This window comes from Solanum verrucosum, unplaced genomic scaffold (assembly GCF_900185275.1).
Source record: "Solanum verrucosum unplaced genomic scaffold, falcon-dt-bn FXZP01000062.1, whole genome shotgun sequence".
Classification (NCBI taxonomy): Eukaryota; Viridiplantae; Streptophyta; class Magnoliopsida; order Solanales; family Solanaceae; genus Solanum; species Solanum verrucosum.
Genome location: NW_026020477.1, coordinates 7,153,614 through 7,171,931, shown reverse-complemented (window position 1 = coordinate 7,171,931; position 18,318 = coordinate 7,153,614). Strand labels below are relative to the sequence as shown.

The 18,318-nt window shown below is 35.8% G+C and overlaps 4 protein-coding genes across 6 annotated transcripts in view; 1 reads left to right on the top strand and 3 right to left on the bottom strand.

Moving 5' to 3' along the window:
• LOC125809198 (gamma-glutamylcyclotransferase 2-3) overlaps positions 1-18,318 on the bottom strand; it is a 1,073,903-nt gene that overhangs the window by 412,942 nt on the left and 642,643 nt on the right. The gene's annotated exons all lie outside the window — the stretch shown is intronic.
• The window catches only part of LOC125809206 (uncharacterized), a 226,957-nt gene that overhangs the window by 182,549 nt on the left and 26,090 nt on the right, over positions 1-18,318 (bottom strand). The gene's annotated exons all lie outside the window — the stretch shown is intronic.
• On the bottom strand, positions 1,147-3,723 carry LOC125809433 (uncharacterized). Its single transcript, XM_049489071.1, has 4 exons — positions 3,501-3,723; positions 2,138-3,452; positions 1,743-1,979; positions 1,147-1,240 (listed from the first exon to the last, which is right to left on the bottom strand). Exons 1-4 carry the CDS (start codon positions 3,721-3,723, stop codon positions 1,147-1,149), a joined length of 1,869 nt encoding a protein of 622 aa, XP_049345028.1.
• LOC125809155 (uncharacterized) lies at positions 4,662-15,986 on the top strand. Of its 3 annotated transcripts, none has more exons than XM_049488809.1 (5): positions 4,662-5,551; positions 6,322-6,459; positions 12,610-12,849; positions 12,926-13,057; positions 15,435-15,986. In XM_049488809.1, the coding sequence occupies exons 1-4, from the start codon at positions 4,688-4,690 to the stop codon at positions 13,016-13,018; spliced, it is 1,335 nt and encodes a 444-aa protein (XP_049344766.1). In that variant the 5' UTR covers positions 4,662-4,687; the 3' UTR covers positions 13,019-13,057; positions 15,435-15,986. The 3 variants fall into 3 exon arrangements, with proteins under 3 accessions (XP_049344766.1, XP_049344767.1, XP_049344765.1); XM_049488810.1 differs by lacking the exon at positions 15,435-15,986 and adding an exon at positions 13,371-13,619; XM_049488808.1 differs by lacking the exon at positions 15,435-15,986 and having other exon boundaries at positions 12,926-13,619.

Here is an 18,318-nt window from a genome sequence, read left to right as displayed (position 1 = left end):
TACATCCTTGTGGTATAATTGTGAACAAAAAACATCCTTTTACTATCCCAAAATTTACATAAACATCCTTTCTGTTAACTAACTGTTAAAAACTAACAGAAAGAAAAATATGTGCTAAGCACATGACTTTCCTCCCAAAGTCTCCATATACTGTAAATTGATTGCTTCATCTTTTTATAAACAATAGCTCACGTGCAGACTCTTCTTTCATATGTTTGTACAGAAAAATAATTTGCTCTGTCCCACTTTCAGTTTAACCTTCAGAAAACGCGTTCCTAACTAAGGGTTGAAATTGACTGCTCATATAACTCATACATATCTATTCTCCTATGCGAGCAAAGAGGAAGCGAGACAAGCCTAATGTGCCTAGTTGAGAAATGATAAACAACACTCATAGAAATGCATTGCGTCTGAAAAAGAAGTAAGCTGATAAGAGGAAGGATTGGCCTCACTTTGAAAAGAGAGCAGACGAGAATTTGGAGTTGTAGTAAAAGTAGTCGTTTTATGTTGGATCAGTCTCGCTTTGAGTTTTTCGTATTAAACGTATCTTGTGTGTTTGCCAAGCGCAATGAAAGTACTCTGAGTTGCCTAAAAGCATTTGTTTTTTCTTCTTTTTTCCACTTTGAGCATTTTAACACTTCAAACCAGCAAAAAAGGCTAATATTTCACCTAAAAAATAGGACCAAAACTTGCACAAAAAGCACACTCAAGAATACATCAAGGCAGCTAATTAAAAACAGGGAAAGACGATTATGAAAACTGGTAAATCAGTACAAAAATAGCATAAAAATCAGCAAAACAATACCAAATTAGCCAAACACAACAACACACTAGAAAACAACAAAAAAGTTGATAAACCAGTATATAAACAACAAGAAAATCAGCAAAACAACACCAAACTAGCATAAAACAACAAAAACAAACAGCAATACAACAGAAAAATTGGTAAACCAATAGTAAACAACAAATTGTTTGGCAAAACATAAGAAAAACAACATGAAAAGACCAACAAAACAATAGAAAAACCAATAAAAATAAGTAGAAACATAGTCTAGTACCATTAAATTAACAAAATAAGTAAACGAACAGCAAAAACCAGTAGCATATCATCAGTTTGATACACAAGAACAAAAAAAACTCAATAAATCAAAAAGAAGTAATTTCTTCAATCGTTCCTGCCGTTTTGGGATGTTTGGAAAATGTAACTTTGATGACTGACTTGAGATTTGCCTTTTCTAACCTGAAATAAGAAATGAAAATATTACATATTTGCATTTATATACTATATTAAAAAACTTAAATAATTGAAATTTAGATGAGAATATTTGAACACTCTTACATGTAGCTTTTTCACATTATGATAACTTGATGCTCTCTTGATCATGATGGAGTCCAAACTACAAGGATGGTCCGATGGATGAATTTCAACGCCATTAGATGAAGGAGTGCAAGTTCTACTATTATGGCCAGGCCTACCACATTTCTTACAATGAACTGATTTTTGTTTCCTTTTTAATTTCATCCTGCTATCTCTCGGCTCATCATCTTCTTTCTTTCTTAGTTTTTGTTTCTTCCCTTTCTTTGTCTTCTTCAAGTATAAAGATGGTAATAGTGGAGGATTTTGTGACTTCGGCCATAAATCAGGACCATTCATAGGCAATATCAGAACTTCATAAATTTTTTGATATGTCTCGACCTTGTAACAATCATCGACATAGTTTAAAACGTCATCATTTTTCAACCAAATAGATGATATAGCATGCTTACAAGGGATACCCGAAAGTTCCCATTGCCTACAACTACATGTCCTGTTATATAAATCAACAACCCAAATATCACCTTCAACAGGTCCAATCACTTCATAGTTCCACATATTCAACTTTTTAGGAATATAAGTGGCAGCATCCTCCATAATTTTAGTCAACTTCTTCTTAATAGTAGGACAAATATCACCCAAATTCCACTTTTTAGCTTTCTCCCTATTTGAGTTAATTCTTGTCATGAGCAAATGCCTAATGGTTTCCAAAAGTTTAATAATTGGTTTATCTCTCGCATCAAGAATAACTTATTAAACACCTCACATTGATTGTTCAAAAGAATGTCACACTTCGAAAGCGGAGAGAAATGTGATTTTGACCATTCACTAGGCAATTTCGTAGAAAGCCATGCATAAGCATCTCTATCTAACTCAAACAAATCAGCCATAGAAGCATCAAACCTGTTAATAGTTGTTGCTAAAGCTGCCTTCCAAAGAGCATTTTTTAATGTCATTCCACAAAACCCAGCTTTCTTGAAATTGTTATGCAAGTGTCGCACACAAAATCTATGAGAAACATCAGGCAACACTAATTCAAAAGCTTCAAGAAGTCCCTTTTGCTTATCTGACATAAAAGTCCACAAGTATTGCTCTTCAATTTCAAGGTCGTTAATTAAATATGTTAAAAACCAACGCCATGTTTCCTTATTTTCCTTCTCAACTATTGCATAACCTATTGGAAAGATGTTGTTATTTCCATCCAAAGTAATCGCTGATAATAACTGTGCCCCATACATGGTGGCCTTCAGCCAACACCCATCGACCCCAACAATCTTTCTACAACCAGCCTTGAATCCTACTTTACATGCTGCAAAACAAATATAAAACCTTTGAAATCTCATCAACTTGTTAGGTATCTCATTTGGAGTTACTTTCAGGAAAACGGAAGTCCCAAGATTGGTTCGAACAATTTCATTGCAATAATTCCATAATATACTAAACTGAACATTTATATCTCCATCGATCATTGCAATAGCCTTTTCCTTTACCCTTCTTGCTTGATTCATACTTACGTGTAGCCGTAATTCCCTACTCAATTTGTCTCTAAATTCTGATGTTTTCCAATTCTTTTTTGATCTAACTCTATCAACATACCTCTTTGCAATCCAACTGGAAGTGATATTTTTGTTGTTATAATTCCACCCAAAACAAGTATGCTTGGGGACAAACGTCTTTATTTGAAAAGATGTGTCCCTTTGCATCGATGAGCCCAATATCCTCCAGTTACATCCATTTTTCCTGCATTTAGCCCTTGCTCTTCTTCTGTCATCTTTGATCCACTCAATTGACTTTCCTATTTTGGCTTGATTTACAATCACAGCTTCTTTGAATTCTTTCTTATTACCGAATATCATTCCCAACTCCAATTTGGGATTAATGGCATCCGATTTTGGATTGTGCTTCGGAAAGTTAGAATCTTCATTTTCAGAATTGCAATCACTATTTAAACTCCCTGTATCATCAGAATCTACATAATCCGAATCACCTTCCACATTTTGCATCTTTTCATTTACATAATCTTGATTTTCATCATTTTTCTCATGCCTCTGATTTATATTGATCCCAAAAGATTCAACAGAAGGATCAATATATTTAGAAAATAATATATCATCTTCCTCTAATGAATAATCAAAATCTTCAAAATCATCATCATGAGAATCATCACTATTTGCTTATGTATCACTTATTGGCAAAGAATCCATTCCCGTCTTCTCGCAATGTTGATGATCATCATGATAGAAATTCAAATGTTCAAAATACATCTCAATCACTCTATCCTTTGGAATGCAAGTAGCAAGTTTAGCTACTTCAATATTGCTACCAACTAATCGAACCTTATAAAGGGTTAAACCATACTTGTGCCAGAACACCACAGACTCCTTGTCATAACCACATTGTTCGGCCATATTTTTAAAATCTGATAAGCTTATCATTGTTCTGTTTACATAGTCAAAAATACAACTTTTCCACCTATGTAGCCTCTTGTCGGACCACGCACAAATGATCCGCCATGATGTACTTTAATTGTGAAAAGGGATGCCTCAGAAATAGAATCTACACAAATATAGAACTTGTTCTTATATATAAAAAATATGAAATATATAAAGCCAAGAATGAAGTACAAGTTCAATAAAACTAATATCATAACATGTATAAGTTATTGAAAATTTTTTTATATATGATATTAACAAATGCTTAAAGGTTTTGAATATCAACAATACCATAGTTGGGTGTGAGTTGTGACAGATCTGTCAGTTAAACTTCGAGCCAACATTCTTCGTATTGTTTCTTGTTTTTCAACCTACAAAATCTGATGTTATTGAGAATGAAAACGATGTTTAGTTTGAGAAATAACAAATATACCACAGTAATGGTAAAATCAAAACTTCTTCAATGACTATTTCGTTTACCTTGTTTATGAGGCGAGGAAAAAGGAGATAGAAAATAACCCCAGCTTCAGTTCTTCTGTTGAAAAAGAACTTGTCTGGTTGCTTAAGTTCAGAAGAAGATGAAGTTTTGTTTTTGGAAGCTGATCGGGCAGAATTTGGGAGGAAATCCATAGTATAGTATATGGGGATTTGGGGAAGTCATGTGCTTGGCACATGTTTTTCTTTCTGTTAGTTTTTAACAGTAGTTAACAGAAAGGATGCTTATGCAAGTTTTGGGATACTAGAAGGATGTTTTTTGGTCACAATTATGCTATGAGGATGTACTCTAAGTTTGGGTTATACTTGAGGGATGAATTTAGACAAAAAAACTCGGTAATAAACTAATAACAAATTAAATTAAACCAAATCACCACTACCTTCTTCATTTGGTCTTAACTGTGAAACACTTGCAGAGCACTTGTCTTTCTCGAGGCTCTTCACCATGTTCGATCACCTCCAACGTCTCCCAGTCCTCTTCTTCTTCCTCCTCCTTTCACTCTCATTCTCCGAATCCCTCCATGAAAACAAAGAATCAGACACACCCATTTCCCGTTTCCAACAATATCTCAGAATCAACACTGCCCATCCTAACCCAAACTACACTACCGCCATTAACTACCTCACTAACTTCGCCAACTCCATCCCAAATCTTCACTCCAAAGTAATTCACCTCACCCCTACTTCACCCCTCCTCCTATTAACCTGGCCAGGTTCAAATCCTTCACTTCCCTCCATTCTTTTCAACTCTCATCTTGATTCTGTCCCTGCTGAACCAGATAAATGGATCCACCCGCCGTTCTCCGCTCACAAGACTTCCGATGGAAGAATATTTGCACGGGGAGCCCAGGATGATAAGTGTATTGGTATGCAGTATTTGGAGGCAATCAAAGCGATTCAAACTAGCGATTCAAAATTTGTGCCACTGAGAAATGTTCATATTCTGTATGTTCCTGAAGAGGAGGTTGGTGGGTTTGATGGGATGGGGAAGTTTGTGCAGTTGAAAGAATTTGAAGAGTTGAATCTTGGGTTTATGATGGATGAGGGACAGGCTTCGCCTAATGATGAGTTTAGGGTTTTTTATGCTGATAGGACACCTTGGCATACGGTGATTAAGGCTGTTGGAACGCCTGGACATGGGTCTAAATTGTATGATAATACTGCTATGGAGAACTTGATGAAGAGTATGGAGGTTATTACTAAGTTTAGGGAGTCTATGTTTGATATGGTCAAGGCTGGACTGGCTGCTAATTCTGAGGTCATCTCAGTGAACCCGGTGTTTCTCAATGCTGGAACTCCTTCCCCAACTGTGAGTTTTCGATTGAGCTCACTCTTTTAAGTTCTAGTATATTCTTTTTTCCAGCAGTAGTTGATTGTATTAGGAATTTAAATTTAGTCATCCGGATTCTCTTTCTTATTCAACTTAATAAAATATGTGATGCCAATGATGCTTTCTTAACTGATTAGTCTTTCAAATTTTCTTTAGCTTGAAAGTTATTGTTGTTCTTAAAGTATATTGAAGTTTGATCAAAAGTAACTGTAAAGTATTTGTAAAAATGAAATGGAAATACTGTAGTCTGTAAAGAAGAAGGAATTGGACTCGAAATGGAACTCTTTATTGATTCAACTGAAAGGTTACAATTGAATTAACAAAAGAACTACTCCATAACCATGAGCTCCAGTGACCTGTAATGGTAGAATTAAGGTAAGAAGAAGAAGATAAGAAAGAAGTGAATAGACTAGGAAGAAGAAGAAGAAGAAGAGGTAGATTGAGAGAAAATAAGAATACTCAATTGATTCTTCAATCACTCCCTTCACATTTTCCTTCTGTTTATATTGATAAGAGAGTGATGACGCATCACCTCTGCTCATGTAGCTTTCAATCAATTTAGACGTCTCTTAATGAATTCAAATCATGACAGAAGCCTACCAATTGGGAATAACTTCTAAGGTTAGGTAACAAATTCTGAACCTGTTCCTGTTAACAACTTCTCTATGTATTAAGTAACATTAGCTTATGGTGTATTGAACGTGTTTCCTTGTAGTCTATGGTTGTGCTTATCATTGTTTCTTGCATAGGGGTTTATGATGAACATGCAACCCTCTGAGGCTGAGGCGGGATTTGATATTAGGATGCCGCCAACAGCTGACCCCGAACTTATGAGGAAGATAATCGAAGAGCAATGGGCACCAGCTTGGAGGAACATGACATATAAGGTGAATGTTGCTTTTCTCTATGCTTATTGATGTTATTTTGCAGATCTTAGCTTATCTTCCCACTATTGCTGTGATTTTTTTTGAAAATTCATATAGAAATATCTTGCTAACCGTTCTTGTAATGCATAGTTTGCATATCTGAGATTTGGAAGTTATATCAATTGTTTCCAGCCACAGTTCAAATGCCTTTAGATTAAATGATGGTGCACTTATTAGCTTTCGGAACTGTTCAGAGCATTTTGAGGTATATCATCGGTATACTGAAATATTTGCATCACTGATTCACTGTTTAAAGTAAGTTGGTGATATCAGCAAACAGGTTTCTCGTGTAGAATTCACTATCCTCTGACTTGTCGATTTAAAAAGAAAAGGTTACAGGTAAGCCAAAAATTACTTGTTCAAATCGTAAGCCTCTTAGGCCTTACCCATATTGACTTGCTTATACTGAAGGTTATTGTGGCATTGAGTTATCATCTCTATATGAAAAACATAGTCACTAGGAGCTGGCCATTCTAAATGTGCCATCTATGCCACAAGATCTGATGGAATCTGCCACTCTCCCCTCTATTGAAGTTTTGTGTGCTGTAAGGAGAGCTCATGCTGAACTGTGGGCTTGGTAGGCCTTGGACAGGCTGGTAACTGAAGTTAACCGAAGAGTATTTTTCTGGTTGTCTAGTCGGCTTGAGCTCCTGCTTCTGAGCAAAATGGACTCGCTTTGCACCATGGATTTCTACTTTACCAATATGTTGGGGAAGTGGTGCATTATTTCATTAATATCCATATCGATTTATTCCTGTATGTATGGCGTGGTTATTATTGTAGGAGGTGTAATAAAAAAGTCATGCATCAAGAAGCCAAGATGTGTTGATTCAACTAAAGGAACTATCAGCCAGTTTTATCTGTCTGAGTTGGGAGAACCATGAGTTACAGTCTTTTCCCTAGGATCTTGCCCAACTTCAAGTTCTTGAACCGAGTGAAATTGGGTCCTAAAGAATCAAAGCTTCAAGGACTATTGGCAGGGGCGGACCTACGTGGAGCTTAGGGGGTTCACCCAAACCCCCTCGTCGAAAAATTACACTGTATATATAAGGTAGACTTCTGATTTTAAGCGTATAGATAGTAAAATGAACCCCTTCAATAACCAGAAGAGGAGCGTGACTCACTGGTAAGGGGGTTCATTGCTAAATTGCACGTTCCGAGTTCGATTCTCGGTGAGTGCAACAAGTTTCAACCTTTTTTTTTGCTTCGAAAAGGCTGAGATGGGCTCAGTTTTGGGCACAGAATACCCAATTAAAGGCCTCATTATTTTTGGATTCAATCTAAAATTATATTATTTTTGTTTTTTAAATTTTTTCTTTTTATGCTATATTTTTTTCTCAATTTATCTTTGTTTAAATTTATTAGCCACATTTTTTATATTTTTGTCTTTTATTCTTCTTATTTATATTGTTCATTTTGTTTCTACATAACTCTCTTCTCATGTACTAACTTAAAGAAACTCTTTGAGAAAATGGTGAATTGTTATTAAATTTAAAATTGAATTAGAAAACTATTATATAAAATAAAGTAAATTAAGATTAATCGAATGGAAAACTTTAAAAGCTGTGAATATTCTTTTAATAAAATCTATTTAATTGAATTTTTTCTTAATTTCATTGTATCTCTTTCTTACTATTTTCAAGTCAATTCTAAAGAGATTAAAACTAAACTAAACTTATTTGATTGATTCATAATTTGTTTTTTTTAACAAATGAGTAACCTAGTAAATTGAATTAAATGAACTAAAAAAATCGACGATATCATTTATTTATCTTCGGAATATGCACTATAATATTAGTAACTCGATCTTTACACCTTTCTAAAGAATCTTGATGGTTTTTAAAGTAACATATGATTAAATGTGCACTAATTCAAAATTTAGAAAAAAATCTAAAAAGTAGAATACTGCAAAATAAAAAGAAAGACACTAGAAATTTTAAAAGCTCGATAGACCAGGGTAAAAGTAGGAAGAACCTAAACACAACATGACAATATAAGTTAAATTTAGCGGATTAAAATTTAAAATTTTCCTCTTATGTCATTTTTCATCTTGTAACTTTTACGTGTTTACTTCTTTATACTTCGAACCCCCTCAACAAAAATTCTGGATCTGCCACTAACTATTGGATCCCACTATCTGTACAATACCATCTGTACCTGGGTGCGAGCTTGTGCTGGAAAATTACCTAGCAGAGTAGGAATGGGGAACTCATCCACCCTTTGCTGCAAAACCTTTTGTTGGTCCGAATTAACAATACTTTCGACCTCACTAGCCCGGCAAGCGAATTGATAACCAAGATCAATCCAACCTCTGGTGACCTATCTGAAGCCCTGCATCTGACCAGAAAAGCCATCAACTCCACAATTCTGCACCTTGAATGCACTGACTGAAATAATGAGGCAGTACTTTGGAATTAACTTGAAGTCAGTAGACAAGTCTGTACCTGTCCTGACTTGATCATCAGATGTGTCTCTTTCAATAGGTTTCTTTGTCCTTTTTTTTTTTTTGAGAAGATGACTAATCTTCCCTAGAGCGAATTAGCACGTTTACTACGAAATGCGGGGAGGACATTCATAAAGAATGACATAAGCTTCAGCTCTTCTTGTTGCCTATAAAAACTGTATTTGCCTAATACTTATCACTGTATGCCAATTCAGTTCAAAATGGGGCTGATATGGAGCGATGTTCCATGACCGATTTTATAGGCTACAACCAAAAGTTACATATTGCCAATCTCGTCAACTTGCAGACTGATGAATCAGTTGCGTGAAGAGATTTTAGAAGATGCGACTAGATGGAATGTTCAATTCAGAATCTCGATATGTCAGTATCTCTGTGGTCAACATGCATCCTGGGTTCAAAGAAATGCTCATAGAATAAGAGGAAAAGGTCTCAAAATCTCGTCTGTTTTCAGTGTTGATTACATGGACCAACGGAACCTAAACCTTCTTACTAGTAGCAGTCTCTGTAGGTTCATGCAATCGAAATCATCCGGGAAAAAAAATATTCTTGTCCGCTCTCAAGTTGTCAAAAGCTAAGGAGTTGGTGAAGACTGAGGAAAGAAAAGAATGCTACCGCTTTGATAATTCTAATTGATACTTGACCAGTTCCTTAGAGATAAATAGATCAAACTTCTGGAAACATACAAAACTTCCATCAGCCAAGAGTTGAAGAACAAGCAGTACTGCAAGTGACAGCTCTTATAATCATACTAACATCAACTGTGTCATCTTTCATAATGTTATCTAGACTGCAATCACCAATGACATTACCATCTCATCGAAAAGATTAAACTGTTAGGAAAACATACTTACATTTCCTTAATTATATCTTCAATACGCCCTCTCTCATGCATACCTATTTCTATTATATCGAGGCAAGCATGTGGAAATTCTTTTTGATAATAGGTGGCAGTGAGATTTGATCCAATGACCTTTTCCTGCTCTTTTACCATGTTGAAGTATGTGACCATCTGTTCTAAAAGTGTAAGTTGTTAGAGAGAATACACATTTATTTATCTAGTTAAATCCTCATCCAATCACGTGCTGACCTGATTCTTTTTCATAGAGTAAGCACGTCAAACATTTTTTGATAGGTGGCAATGAGACTTGAACCTAGTATCTCTGCTTGCTCTACTACAATGGAAAAGTGTGTGACCATCTCATCTAAAAGCTCAAGTTATTAAAAAGAAAATCATTTGGCTTAAGTCATATGCGCCCCTTAAAGTTGTCCACATATTTCACTTAGATACTTCAATCTATCCCTGTACCTATTGAACACCTTATTTATTCAAAGCTCATTCCTATTAGACACAAAATGATGACATGTCGAAAAACGCGTGTTTCACCCTCTTTAAGCACGTAAACAATTGAAAAAATTGTTTCTTCTTTTTTTTTCTCGAACTTATACACCTAAATTAATAAAAAAAATAAAAATTGATCACCCAAAAAAAAAAAAAAACTAAGACAGTCTTCTTCCCCACCCAGTGTTCCCCTCCCTGCAGCTATTCCCATCCACCATTTCCATCATCTCTTTAGCATACACACCCCACTTCCTCCGCCTCTCTCTTTCTCTCACCCTCTCCAATTCTTCTTCTTCTTTCTTTCTTTAAGTTTCAAATATTCCGGCGAAGCTCCATTCTTTCCGATAAAAAAAATATGAACTCATTTTTTTCCGGTAAAAAATTGTTATTATTTCTTGTAATTGTGATAATGATTACTAGTGGGAAGAAGATGAAGGCAATAGGTAGGAAGTTTTGATGCTATTAGAATGAAAGGGGGATGAGTATTTAGTTTGGGTAGACAGCATGGTGTACTGCCAACGCTGGTGAAAGGGGTAAAGATTAGATGGAGAAGAAGACAAGGGGGGGCGATGGATAACAGATGTTCAGCCAGTGTCTCAGTACATATATAGAGCATACTCTCCAGTGAGGTATGACTTGGAAGAGTTAGAAAAAGATGTATGTCCAGTGAAACAGATTGGGCTGTGTTGATACAATAATGAGATGGAGTGATTGATCAGTTACTAAGTGTGGTAAGAGGTGGTTGGATAGCACTAATCAAGTGAAGCTTGACGTCACTCACCTGTTTTCAGTCCGAATTGAGCAGAAGCGGTAAGCTTTTGTCTCATAGATGTTCCTATTTGATTGTACCTGTTGTTCTAACTCCGTTTTATTGGAGCCTTCTGCCACCAGTTCACCAAATTGTGCACCACTTGCACTTCGCTAGAAGGTACTTTCTTGATTTTAGAGACTACTTCATCACTTGTACAAAGGGGGTTCTATATGCTGAAGTTTTCACTTACCTGTGACCTACCATCTCCTAAGTGTGGCTATCTCTGCATAATTCTGGAGCAATAAGAGGGAGAAAAAGAAAGAGGTGATATGATACCTAAATATTAATCTGAATTGACATGAATCTTACGATGAACTAGATTTTGAAGGGAGAATAGGGAAGCTTACAGTTGGAGAAGAAATTCCTTCGCCTTGAATTTCGTCAATTTGTTTGCAATGTCCTGCCACCAGAGTTTGATTATGATCAATCTTGTCCTACTCCCTTCTACTACAGTGTTTCTATTGAATTCTCAAAATCTGTTTTAGTCTGGGATGATGTAATATTCATATATTTGTTCCATTTCCGACGTAGATCTCCCCGGTTCTTCGGATGTCTTCATCAATACTTTGCAGATCCAAAAAATCTGTTGCTTTTGATGAAGATTTCCTTCTTTCGATCCATTCAAAGCACGCGGATGGTTCTCCCTTTTTCTCAATGATCTCATATGACTTTCCCCCAGCTAAGAAGGCCTTCCTTTCCATCTTAAATGGATTTTACACCAGTTTTCAACTGATGACATTCCAAAGTCATAGTAATTGCTATTATATGATCAATTTGAAACTTGGGTTCTACCAATATGGACCTAAAGATGATGGTAAAGTGTGGCTGCTGTGGAGAGACAATGTTAAGAAGAGAGAGTTTTGAGAAGAGGAAGGATTGGAGAAGTCGATAAGAATGTTGGCTTGGAATAATTCACAAATTAGGATTAATTTGGCTGGAAATCTAGAAAGAAATAAGGGCTTAAGAGTACACATTTTGATCCAATGGTCATTTTCTTGTATTTCTGAAGCTGTTCGATGATTGAAAATTCTCTCCTTAAAGTGGGTTCCATAGTTTTCTACTCAGGAAGTTGTCACAATATTGGGACAACTCTGTTTATCTATCTGTCAATCAATCAGCTATGTCCCAATATAACGAATCTTATGTAATCATTCTGTTCATCAGTCTGTCAATCAATCAGCTATGCCTCAATATGAAACCTCTGTAATCATTCTGCTGGTGAATTCTGTTTATTCAAAACAAACTTTATTTAGGGTGACAACTCTAAATAGAGCATATATTAGTTAATTTGGAGTAGAGACGTCATTTCTAATGTAAGTAATGGTTGGCTTCATTTTTAGGTAGATGCTTTTCCCCATTCCCACTCGTATGTTTAAAATCACCAGATTTAAAGTAGTTTACATTTGGGTTCAATATGTTATTTGTTTTACTAAACACAAAAAAGGGACAATGTGTACTTTTGGTCTTCTGATTCTCAGGCTTTTTGTAATGTGGCAGATAACCAAGAAAGGATTCCTAAGGGACATCATAGGACGTCCTCTCATGACACTTGCTTCCGATTCCAACCCTTGGTGGTCTGTGTTCAATGAAGCTGTTACTAGAGCTGGTGGAAAACTCTCCAAGCCTGAAATATTAGCTTCGACTACTGATGCTCGATTCATGAGACGGCTGGGAATTCCTACCTTTGGTTTCTCCCCAATGAAGAATACCCCCATCTTACTTCATGACCACAATGAGGTTTGTCTCTGCTTCTATCTATGACAAATCAGTAATCACTTGTTTCTCTGATGCCAATCGTTTGTTCTCCTGGCAGAACCTCAAGGATACTGTTTATTTGGAGGGGATTAAGGTGTATGAATGCATTATAAAGTCATTAAGTTCCTTTGAGGGATCTTATGAACACTGATGCAATGGGTTTCTCAACAATGAAGCATCTGAAAACTTGGTATGATATTCATCTCTTTTGAGTTTTCCTTAATTTCAGGGTATGCAAGTTTTAAATCTGCACATGCTATAAACATTAGTCCAGGTCCTTTAGGCACAAATCTAAATTTGTTAAATTCTACTGTTACCTTTGTAAAACAAAATAAAAATTGTTAACTTCTCATTGAGTATCTTTTTAATTGTCTAAGTGGAATTTAATGTTTGTCTCTTTACAAAACCTGTGGCATCATTAAAAAAAGTACTGGAGGATTTCTCCCTCTATCAGCTGGCTGGTGTTCTCCTTTCATGCTAAGATTACTTGGGTTAACTTGCAGTTTCATGCATCGCTTGGTTGATTGATTGTGTCTCATGACTAGAATCTCAGCTGCCCTGCCCAACACGAAAACAGAAACAAATTGTTTATCAGATGACCTTTCCTGCCAATACCAGTTGATTGAGTCCGAAAAAGAATATTCAAATTAGTGTAAGCATCATGTAATGCAAACAGATGATGTTACAAATGGAGTGAACTATTTTTGTTTCCTTCGATCTATTGTAATTTAGCTGATTCAAAAAGTTTGTCTGCTTCGATGTCTGGATGTGTTCTCGATCAGTAGTTTCTTAGACGTTCGAGCATTTGCTTGTAGATTTAGCATCACTTAAAAATCTACTCCTTGAAAGTCAATTGCAAGTGACATGAATGCAACCCCTGGAAAAAAAGAAGGAAGAAGTGCCTGACTGCTGATAATTTGGACTACTCCAGATAAAAAATTACTGCAAAGCATAACTATAGCATAGGTGCAAAGGGGAGATTATCACGTTTCTCTGCATAGGAAGTTTGGGAATTTCAGGTTTTATGAGAATTTTTTCCAGCACAGGAACATTAACCAACAGTTGATAATAACAAGTTTCTTTCCGTTTGATATAGATCCTTTAGGCACATGAGTGTTAACTAACAGTTATACTGTCAAACTTTCACGATCTGAATGTGGAAGCAGAGAAGATTCGTCAAATAGCCCCTACAATATTTGTGATAATCCTTATCGACGACTACCTTCTTGCAAATGTATAATGTAAAACAGAAAGTGTGTCCTTGATTTTTTCACACATAATGTACCAAATTTGACTAGCACCCAAGGGTGTGGCCAGTGGTCAATGAAGTGGTTGTGAATACTGAGGTCTCAGGTTCAAAACTCAGTGGAGACAAAAAACACTAGGTGGTTTTTCCCATCTGCCCTAGCCTTGGTGGACATAGTTATCTAGTGCTTGTTGCTGGTGGGAAGTGGCAGGTATCCCATAGAATTAATTGAAGTGCATGAAAGCTGACCCGGACACCACGGTCGTCAACAAATAATTAAAATTTAACTACAATAGATTTGATTGCCTTTCGACAGTAACAGGTCATTGGTCTTAAGATTTTGATGAAGCGAAGACCACACAAGTGCTTATTTTTACTGGAAGCTGAGCTTTTCAAATAAGATGGCCCAAAGCAGAATTCCTTAAGGGTTGTAGAAAGAAACAGATATGAGAAACTGGATTTGAATGTTAAAATCTTAGACAAGCCCAGATTCTTTTACTCTCCTTTTGTGTTTTTAAGGAATCCCCGAAAACTAATATCTTTTCTAATTTCTAAATGAAACAAAATGATATACATTCTTATTTTCTGGTAACCAATTCATATGATGGTTTGGTTGCTGTATCTGAGATGTTAAGCAGTAGGATTAACTTCTTTTTCTTCAGTGCAACTCCTGCCCCTCAGGCTATGAGAAAGAAACTACACCAACATACCTAATGCAAAGATATCACATGGATGATTCAAGCACAGCACAATTTTGTTTGGGTCTGAACAGTTAGCAACATGGCTTACTTGATCGATTTGGGATTTACCAAATTAACTTTGTGGATTTAAACACTCATAAGATACTCTTCATGTCATTTTTGTCAAAAGAGACATACGAATCTTTGTTTCTTTTATATTCTATTAAGATACTGCAAATTCCACAGGACATCTCTAAAATTAACTTCTACTCACTATGTGCTTTCTGTTTTTGGAAGGGATTCCCATTATTTTCTATCTTTTGCTAACAAGTTACCAGTGAGTTGCCTGTTACTCTCTCTTAAGTTACCTGTCAAATATTATCCTGAAATAGTGATTTCCATATCAGTTGAACCAGCAGCTTGTTTTGTCTGACCCTCCACCCCTTTGTTTCCTTTGAATGTGCTGGAGTTTATACCTGTTCAAACTTTGGACTTGAATGAACATGTCAATGCTAGTTGTCTGATGTATGAACATCTCATAACTGCTGATTTGATAATTGATTTTCATAGTCATGTTTCCAAGAAACTCTAGGTGTTGGCATAGAATTAATCCAAGCTCTGAAATCATGTTTTTTTTAAAGTTTTGCAGGGCATCTCTCTTTTGGAATAGATGATTTGTGCACACAATATGGTTTTATAACATCATTTACAAAAATAACAAGATCATCTACAGGGGAAAAGTGTTTCATCCTTTAGACTCATGTAAATGTAAGTGTACGACTTTCAATAAATTATGTTGACAAAGCATGCAAGACTATGCTTCTTTGGAGCTTCTATCAATTATCCTCTGATGTAAATACCCATCTGGAGTTTAGTCAGTCAATGTTTCTATCTATGTCAAACAATAAAATAAAAAGGGCAGCTCGGTGCACTAAACTCCCACTATGCACGGCCCATGAGGTTCAAGTAAAGGCCGGATCACAAGGTTCTATTGTACACAACCTTACCCTGCATTGTTTCTGTAGCTTGAACCAATTACCTCTTGAGTATACATGTGATATTGTTATCCTTCTAGTGTTATTGATATCCTATTTTACTTTGCAAGTCTATCTGTCTAGATGTACATGTTTGTATATTATTTAGTGGATAATAAATGTAATGTCCAATTTGTGATTGGAATTTGGATGCTTCCAGGATGCTGCTACCTTGATGGTTGTTGCCTCATTTTCATACTACACACATCAAGATTCAGAGCCTCTATATGATTTTTTTGCCCATAACCTAATCTCCAAATCTCATCAGCAAATATTTCAAAATTGGGTTATTTGACTTGAGTTGATTTGTCTCATCTTATTAGCTGGCAAACCTCTGCATCTATTGATTTAATAAGTTGGGTCACATTATTGCATTTTGTCTTTTTTCCAATTTAATATGCCATTGGTACGGAATGTCCTTTAGCCATGGTACTAGTACATATTATTTCAAAGTACCCCCCCCCCCCCCCCACATGATCATTTCAAGAAGATTGAACTAGTTTTGAAGATTGGATAGGAATCTTTCCTGCTCATTAATGTTAAATGTCCTTTGGTGTCTAAGAAGTGACTCATTAAATGGTGTCCGTCCATGTAGTGGCGTAGTTGGGATCCCTTTGATCTTAAATAAGTTTGACTCTTTGGAAATGAAAACTTTTTGGAAGAGCATTTTACTCCTTTAGTAGACCTACCCTAGTATAGATTTGAATTAATGGGGTTGAAATTTCGAATATCAAATGATTAAACTAAAAAAAATGTACCATTGAAGATGTAGTGAAAATTGTTGAGATTTCTCCATGTTTAATTAAGTTTGATCTTTGGAAATGGATTTTTTTTTTTTGTAGAAAGTGTTTTACCCCCTTGGTGGACTTACCACACTGCAAATTTGATTAATTGGACCAACAAACTTCGGATATCAGATGATTAAACTTAAAAAAAATGTCCTGGTGTGATGGGATAATTGGGAGTTCTCCACTCTTAATCAGGTTCGAGTTTTTAAAAATAGAGAACTTCTTGGTAGGAGGCTTTACTCCTTAGTAGAACTACTCACGTGTAAATTTGAATTAAATAAGCCAAAGACTTCAAATACCAGATGGTTAAACTAAAAGAAAATGTTCTTGATTTCTCCCTTTGGGTTATGGTCTCATGGATCAAATTGTTAAATTAGAACTTCTTATTATACCAACTACCAAGCAAGAGTAGCTCTTAGAACTAATGGTTTCTTTTGTTTTTTCCCCTTTTTTTTGGTTACCTACCAGTGTCTGGAGTCAGATACGCGTCGGAAAGTCCCATTGGAGGGTAAAGCGCTCCCTAACAAAGGTGACTCTGTACCCAAAGAGACTCAAACCCCATACCTCTAGTTAAAGATGAAGTAGTGCTCATCACTCTACCACAATCTTTGTCGATGAGCTAATGGTGTCAATTGTAAACATTCTAACGGTGAATGTTATCTGCATCCCTACATATAACTAAACATGTCCCATCCTTCCATATGAGTACTAAACAATCCCATGGGACCAAACATACATGCAATTGAACACAACTCATTTTGAAATAGAAGATTAATTACCTGTTATCAAGTATATATATTGTAACTTCTAGGAAATAGAGAACAATATTTGTGAATAGATGAAAGTAGATGCACCGTACAAGGAACAATATTCTTGCTTTGGTTGGTGTAACAATATCTTTAAATGCTAGACAAGTAGGGTGAACAATCAAACATCAAAGTAATAATTCAAAGTATGGTACCTCTAAATTATTATACCTCTCACTATGAGGTCACTACTTAATTTTAAATAATTTAATTCCCTTTCATACATTACTTTTCCTCTTAATATAATGATCAAGGAGGAATTAAAGTTACTATAATATTAAAGCAAACTATACATTTTAACACTTGATACTAAACTGATTCGATCAATTACAAGATTTTTTTTGTCCGTTTGTTGATTGTGTTATGTTTTTCATGTTATCTTGAACTTCCCTAGTCTTATCTATGCACCACATTTGATTGCCACGCTCCTAATAACAAATGGTGGGTTGATGAGGCTGGGTCAAGGTCGAGGACTAACAAACTTCTAAGGTGGAAAGCTCTGCAAGAAAGGGTACATATTATTTAAGTAAATCTCATATCGAAAAGGAAGGAAAGAGTGAAGTGTTATATAAGACAAAGTACAACTTCATATGGTACGTACATGACTTTTGGGCTCGATGATGACAAAGTCCAAATTACAAATTTGTTATTTTTGTTGGTAACTGAACTTGAATCTCGCATAACAATGGTGGCCAACCTTAACGAGGACATTGAGTCTCAAGGAGGGGGGGAGGTTGTATGTGATGCCACTCGCGGAGGGTGGGTCGATGGCCGGATTAACAATCTTTATGCTGATAAGCTTTCGAAAGAGGAGTTCATATGACACATTAGACAAATTTCATACCAGAAAAAAGGAGGGAAAAAATCCACATAGTACGCAAAAAGCGTATCTATTAT

What these genes read in the sequence shown, in the direction of transcription:
- LOC125809433 (XM_049489071.1), bottom strand. Translation starts at nt 3,723, where the DNA reads ATGGCCGAACAATGTGGTTATGACAAGGAGTCTGTGGTGTTCTGGCAC. An exon ending in AATGGATTCTTTGCCAATAA is followed by an intron (nt 3,453 to 3,500) that starts GTGATACATAAG and finishes ATGATTTTGAAG; the next exon opens with ATTTTGATTATTCATTAGAG. An exon ending in ACGAAATTGCCTAGTGAATG is followed by an intron (nt 1,980 to 2,137) that starts GTCAAAATCACA and finishes TAACTCAAATAG; the next exon opens with GGAGAAAGCTAAAAAGTGGA.
- LOC125809155 (XM_049488809.1), top strand. Translation starts at nt 4,688, where the DNA reads ATGTTCGATCACCTCCAACGTCTCCCAGTCCTCTTCTTCTTCCTCCTC. An exon ending in CTGGAACTCCTTCCCCAACT is followed by an intron (nt 5,552 to 6,321) that starts GTGAGTTTTCGA and finishes TTTCTTGCATAG; the next exon opens with GGGTTTATGATGAACATGCA. An exon ending in TACTTCATGACCACAATGAG is followed by an intron (nt 12,850 to 12,925) that starts GTTTGTCTCTGC and finishes TTCTCCTGGCAG; the next exon opens with AACCTCAAGGATACTGTTTA.